Raw genomic sequence first — 6000 nt, 5'->3', positions numbered from 1 at the left:
AAGGCTGCAGTGAGCTGAGATCAGAACACCACTGCACTTGAGCCTGGGCAAATGAGTGAGACTTTGTTGTTAAAACAAAAACAAAAACCAAAAAAAAAAAAAAAGAAAAAAAAAGCTTTATGCAAGGAAAATTTATTTCAGCAAGTGCAGATGCTAACCAAACAATCTTTCATTAAGATAAAACAAAAAGTGACTTTCAAGAACACATTAAGCAAAGGACTTACCAATTAGCACAAGTACTCTGAAATACTACTTCTAAATTCATAAGGTTACCAATATTTACATAAAAAGCATTTTGTATTCCACTGATGTATAGAATGAACTAAGTGGGGAAATAAAAATAGTCCACTATGTTTTATGTTTATTAAGACTTAAAACTGCGTGTTTTAAAGAGTTAACTTAGTATTGGTATCATATACAAGTAAACATTTATTAACAGCAAAATATTGTTTTTATTTTTGCATATTCTCAAATACACATTTACAATAGTATCACATTTCCTATATGAATTCTCCATAGTTATTTTAAGTATTTTACAATTTGTACAGAGGAAGGGACATACAATATTTAATAGGCTATTTTTCAACCAAATAATAATTTATGTCCTTGTAAGATTTTGTACCTCTTTAAAACTTTCAACTTCAACATTCACTTTTTTAGCTTTGCTAATCAAATTAAGAATTAAAACCAGCCTGCAAATAATAACAGTATATAACATTAAACACAATTTCGTTTCTTTATACAAATGTTCTATCTTATTTACTTGACCAAATGCTTAATTACCTTTTAAAGGTTTCAATACTGTGGTTAAAAACAAAACAACTGTGTATAACTCCAGACTACATGAAAAATATGAAATATGTAAAGTGTTATGTTCTTTACCTTTCAGTTTATTTTTAAAAGATAAATAGCTAACTATCTGTATTAATTTTAAAGAATGCTTTAAAACTCTTAAACTTTCACTTAAATACTTCCTTTTATATTACTTCAGGGAGAAAACAAATTGGACGGAGATTTAAAGGATTCTCAAATACAAACTGAACTTTTCAAGAATGGGATAATGAAGGACAGTAAAAATCAGGTAGGGACATGTGTAAGGGCTAAGAAGGCCTAACACGTTCTCAAAATCCATTACATGGTTTTGGTTGGTACTAGGTTTAAATTCATATATGACTAAAGCACTTTAGAACTAGATCAAATTAATCTAACATTTCAGAGGCTGCCAATCACCAAATATTTATATTTCCTAATCCTATAACTTTTGAATTGGTGGCACAGAAAAAGGTGAAAATAAAAATCTGACAGCAAAAGTTGAATAAAGCACCACCATACTAAAGCTGGAAGGTAGCTGTAATGTGGGTTAAAAAAAATTCTAATCCCCTAAAATATTCTAAATACACAGGTACCAACAGCCAAATTAAGGAATCTAAAAATGTATTTTCCATCCTCCAAATTCTTATTAACCAAATTCTTTTTAATTATATGAATTCATTTTATATTATATCCATACATATAAATTATTAACTGCTTAATAACTTATTAACTTATTAACTCTCAAACAATAAAATTTGGAAAGTGATATATATTCCAAATAAGTCCATGGATTTTCATTATGTACTTTTATCTTCAAATCAAAATAAACTTGACTGTTGTCTTTTTAAAACTTTACTCAATGTAAAATAAAAAGCAGGATAAAGTTGCTAATGTGGAATTAGCTCTCATTCCATTACATGGTACCATCATTTTCCCTTAATCCTCCTTACTTTGCAAAGAGACAGAGTTCCTTCACAGGATTCTCAGAAAAATACTAAGAAATCTATGTCTGAAATAGCTTTCCAGAAAAATTTATGATATGAAGCTGAAATTGTATGAAAACATTCTATCTAGAAACATCTTACTTTCCATTTTTATCAAAGATTATTTGAAGAGAAGATTTTCACTCTCCTAATGTCCTTCTTTTCTTTTTAAATATTCACCTCAAATTTAGTAACTGAATAACAAGTTACAAAATGCTCTCATACATCCCTGGATCTTTCAGGTTATTGTAAATTTTCATCATAAGTTTAAAAATTTGTGGTTGTGTGTGTAAATATGTAATAAGCAACAAAGATGCATATACAAGATTTAGAGTTAAACACCAAGTTTCAAAATATCCTGAGTCCACAATTTACCTCTAAAAGTCTCCAAAATTCAGTGTGCAGTAAGTCTCATGTGTTGGAACACAATGCAAGACAAGGCAGTACAAAGAGAAAACAGAAGACAAAAATAAGTAAAACTTTTCAATAATACTTTCTAAGTTTGCTGTGCTGACAAAAAATGTAAACACTATTAATGAAAGTTAAGGGAAGTACATTTTGTCTGCTGAACAAAATGAAATATAAACATAAATGTGGTCAATATCCTATATTAATCAGTGCTAGAAGCTCAAATGTAAAATTTTATCATGTAATCTGAAAATATTGACAAAAAATTATTACCATGTTTTGCTAATTGGACTTGACGGTAAAACCTCCCATTTATATTAGCAGATGTCTCCAATGTTAAACATTTGTGTAGGAAGAAATGGGTCAAAAATGTTACTTTTATACTTATCAATCTGATTTTGTCTTAGAAGAGTACCATCAACATGAATAAATATGTAAATAAATAGTAAAGCTTTTACGACTGAAAATTCAGTATAGAATCACAAATTATTTTATTACAAGCAACTTGCTTGTTGCTGTTTTTCCTTATCTATTAAAGAAACTGAAAAGGGTTCAGGATACTGTATTGAATAAAATGTAAAGAAAAGTGGACTACAAACAATAATTCTATTTTTACACAGCATAATTCAATGTATAGTAATGGATGTGAACAAGACTGGCTTTAAAAAATGAATTTTCTGCTTCAAGGCCAACATCTTTACAAGCTTGTAGACACACTGTTAGGGCAGGCCTACTTCTTTATGATGTCGCATTATGTGCTGGTTCTTTTCTGAAGGTCTTCGGAAGCCTTTCTTGCAGTACTCACACCGATGAGGATAGTCTTTTGTATGAATGGAAATAACGTGCCGTTTAAAGCCTGAGGCATCTGTAGTGCTATACTCACAGTACTCACACTGATACACTTTCCTGCCACTGTGTGTCTTCATGTGCTTTTTAAGCTCATTTTGTTGCCTAAATCCCTTTCTACATCTCTTACACCTAAATGGAAGATCCTTTGTGTGAACTGAGAGAATATGGCGACTTAGAACAAATGGGTCTGCAATCTTAAAGTCACAATGTCTACATTGGTGCATTTTTTTACCTTTGTGGACAGCCACATGTTTCTTGAGTTCTGAAGGCCTATGAAAGCCTTTCTCGCACATCTCACACTTATGAGGATAGTCTTTTGTATGAACTGAAATTACATGTCGTTTCAAATCACTTGAGTTTGAACTCTTGTGGTCGCAATGTAAACACTGATGTGTTTTGCTTTCTTGGTGGACAAGAGTATGTTGCTGCACTTCTTTGGTATCTGAGAAAGTCAGAAGACAAATGTCACATTTGAATGGCATCTCTTTACTATGCTTTGTTTTTATATGTGTTTTCAAGTTAGAAGAGTCTGCAGACCTATATTCACAGTACTGGCATTGGTACGGCTTCTCGCCAGTATGGATTCGCATGTGCTTTTTGAGTTCTGATGGGTGTCGGAAACCTTTACCACACTCCACACAGATATGAGGAAAGTTCTTGCTGTGGACGGCCAAGAGGTGGCGATTCAATAACCCCTGTTCAGCTGTCTCGTATTCACAGAATTTACACTTGTGCATTTTGTTGGCCCCTTTTTCCTTGTGCACCATTTTGTGAGTAAACAAAGCCCCCGCATGAGAAAAATGCTTCCCACACTCATCACATTCGATGGCCTTCTCTGCCTTGCTGGTCAGCTTGTGGCTCTCCAGGTGGTTATGTAAACTTATCTTCTTGTTGGTAGTGTAATCACAGTCAGTACAGTGGTACTTCTTCTTGGCAAGGTGTTCAGGATGGTTTTTCATGTGTCTTTTCAAAAAACCTCTCGACTTAAACTTCTTCCCACAAATCATGCAAGGATAGACAGTCAAAGGATGACCATCAGGGCCAATAATTATTGCTAAGAAAGGAAAAGAAAGCAGTATGAGTGCTTAATCAAACTTCTGGTTTCCTCATGAATTTAAAACTTGTGTTGTGAACATTACTGGGCAAATACTTTTAAGTTATTAACATTCCTTTTACTGCTTTTCAATGTTAAGAGTTACAGTAATGCCCTCATCGACAGAACTGGTTTGGTTAAGTATGAACCAATCTCACCCCCTCCAGTTAAAAAAAAAAAATCAACCAACCAGTGACAAAAGAACATGAATTTAGAAATGTGTAGCAAATAACTCATAAAAATCAAGTCCAGCATTTCTGCTTTGATGACTGACTCCAAGCCAAATATATGCTAACAGTAAAGCTTAACTGCACCTATAAATAAATTTTAATATGCTAAGAAGCATTCAAAACAACATAGGATAGTAATCTGTCCTATAAATAACCTAGGTACTTCTTCCACTTACCTGTAAATTATACCTGCTTTATGCTGGTGTAAGTAGATCCATGTAATTTTGTTCACTTAAAGTTAGACAACATTTTAGAAATTTGTTTTCCTTTTCACTAAAATCACCAGAGGATTTTAATTCTTTTTCCTGAATGTTTGATGCACAACTGTTTCTTCTTATCCAAGAAAATCATTCATGAATATCAATGAATGTTGAAATTTTTTCTTTCAAATTCAATACATAAAAATACATGTGGCCTACTAGCTAAAACTCCATCATAACACCCCTGTGGAACTCACCTGTTTGGTACTGCCTGGAATCAGGTCTTCTCTTTTTCTTTGGTTTCTGTTTAGCCAGTCTGCCAAGGCCAGCAGACTCATCAACGTGCAAGAGGGCACTTGCAGTGCCATTCCGGTTTTCAATTCCATCAGAATTATTACCTAACAACGTACATGAAAAAACAGAATTACACAACATTATAAATTCTAAAGAATTAGTAATTCTTTATTAACAACAAGAAGTCCTGACACTCATGAATGACAGAAAGTCCTTACTGTATTTTTTATTTTTATTCTTTTTTTTTTTTTTTTTGAGACAGAGCCTTGCTCTGTCACCCAGGCTGGAGTACAGAGGTGTCATCTTGGCTCACTGCAACCTCCTCCTCTCAGGTTCAAGCAATTATCCTGCCTCAGCATCCTGAATAGCTGGGATTACAGGAATAACGCCATCACACCCATCTCATTTTTTTGTATTTTTAGTAGAGAGGAGGTTTCACCATATTGGCCAGGCTGATCTTGAACTCCTGACCTCAGGTCATCCACCTGCCTCAGACTCCCAAAGTGCTGGGATTACAGGCATAAGCCACTACACCTGGCCCCCAATTATAGACAATGTATTTTATGGGCATATTTATGGCAAGACTATGGGAAGTGCCTAGCTTCTGTATCTAGCAGCATGTTGCTCTACTGGACTGCTTTGTTATCTCCCAAAAATTATAAAGTTATGAGTCACCTATAAACCAAGATTTAAAATGTTAGACTGAAAGCTGTCACACTTCTTACATAATAAAAGAAGTTTATGTTAAAATTAAAGGCAACAGGGAGACTATGTAATCTTCCTCTACTTTTGCTTAAATCATGAAACCCTAAGACCACAGAAACCAGTTTCTTTTTTTTTTTTTTTTTGAGACAGAGTCTTACTCTGTTGCCCAGGCTGTAGTGCAGTGGTGCAATCTCGGCTTACTGCAAGCTCCGCCTCCCAGGTTCATGCCATCCTCCTGCCTCAGCCTCCTCAGTAGCTAGGATTACAGGCGCCTGCCACCACGCCCGGCTAATTTTTTTTTTTAATATTTTTTAGCAGACATGGGTTTCACCGTGTTAGCCAGGATGGTCTTGATCTCCTGACCTCGTGATCCACCTGCCTCGGCCTCCCAAAGTGCTGGGATTACAGACATGAGCCACCGCGCC

The 6000-nt window shown here is 34.4% G+C and overlaps 1 protein-coding gene across 6 annotated transcripts in view; it reads right to left on the bottom strand.

Moving 5' to 3' along the window:
* Nucleotides 1-428: 428 nt before the first annotated feature.
* ZFY (zinc finger protein Y-linked) overlaps nucleotides 429-6000 on the bottom strand; it is a 53197-nt gene continuing 47625 nt past the window's right edge. For 5 of the 6 annotated variants that reach the window (XM_055269559.2, XM_055269560.2, XM_055269558.2 and 2 more), the window contains 2 exons: nucleotides 4834-4974; nucleotides 429-4107 (listed from right to left, as the gene is read on the bottom strand). In XM_055269559.2, coding sequence (XP_055125534.1) covers nucleotides 2924-4107; nucleotides 4834-4974 — 1325 coding nt within the window. In that variant the 3' untranslated portion in view covers nucleotides 429-2923. The remainder of the gene's footprint in view (nucleotides 4108-4833; nucleotides 4975-6000) is intronic. The other variant, XR_008655058.2, reaches the window with a different exon arrangement.

This window comes from Symphalangus syndactylus, chromosome Y, assembly GCF_028878055.3.
Source record: "Symphalangus syndactylus isolate Jambi chromosome Y, NHGRI_mSymSyn1-v2.1_pri, whole genome shotgun sequence".
NCBI classification, from domain to species: domain Eukaryota; kingdom Metazoa; phylum Chordata; class Mammalia; order Primates; family Hylobatidae; genus Symphalangus; species Symphalangus syndactylus.
The sequence above is the reverse complement of the archived record's forward strand: the minus strand, read 5'-3'. Positions and strand labels throughout refer to the sequence as shown.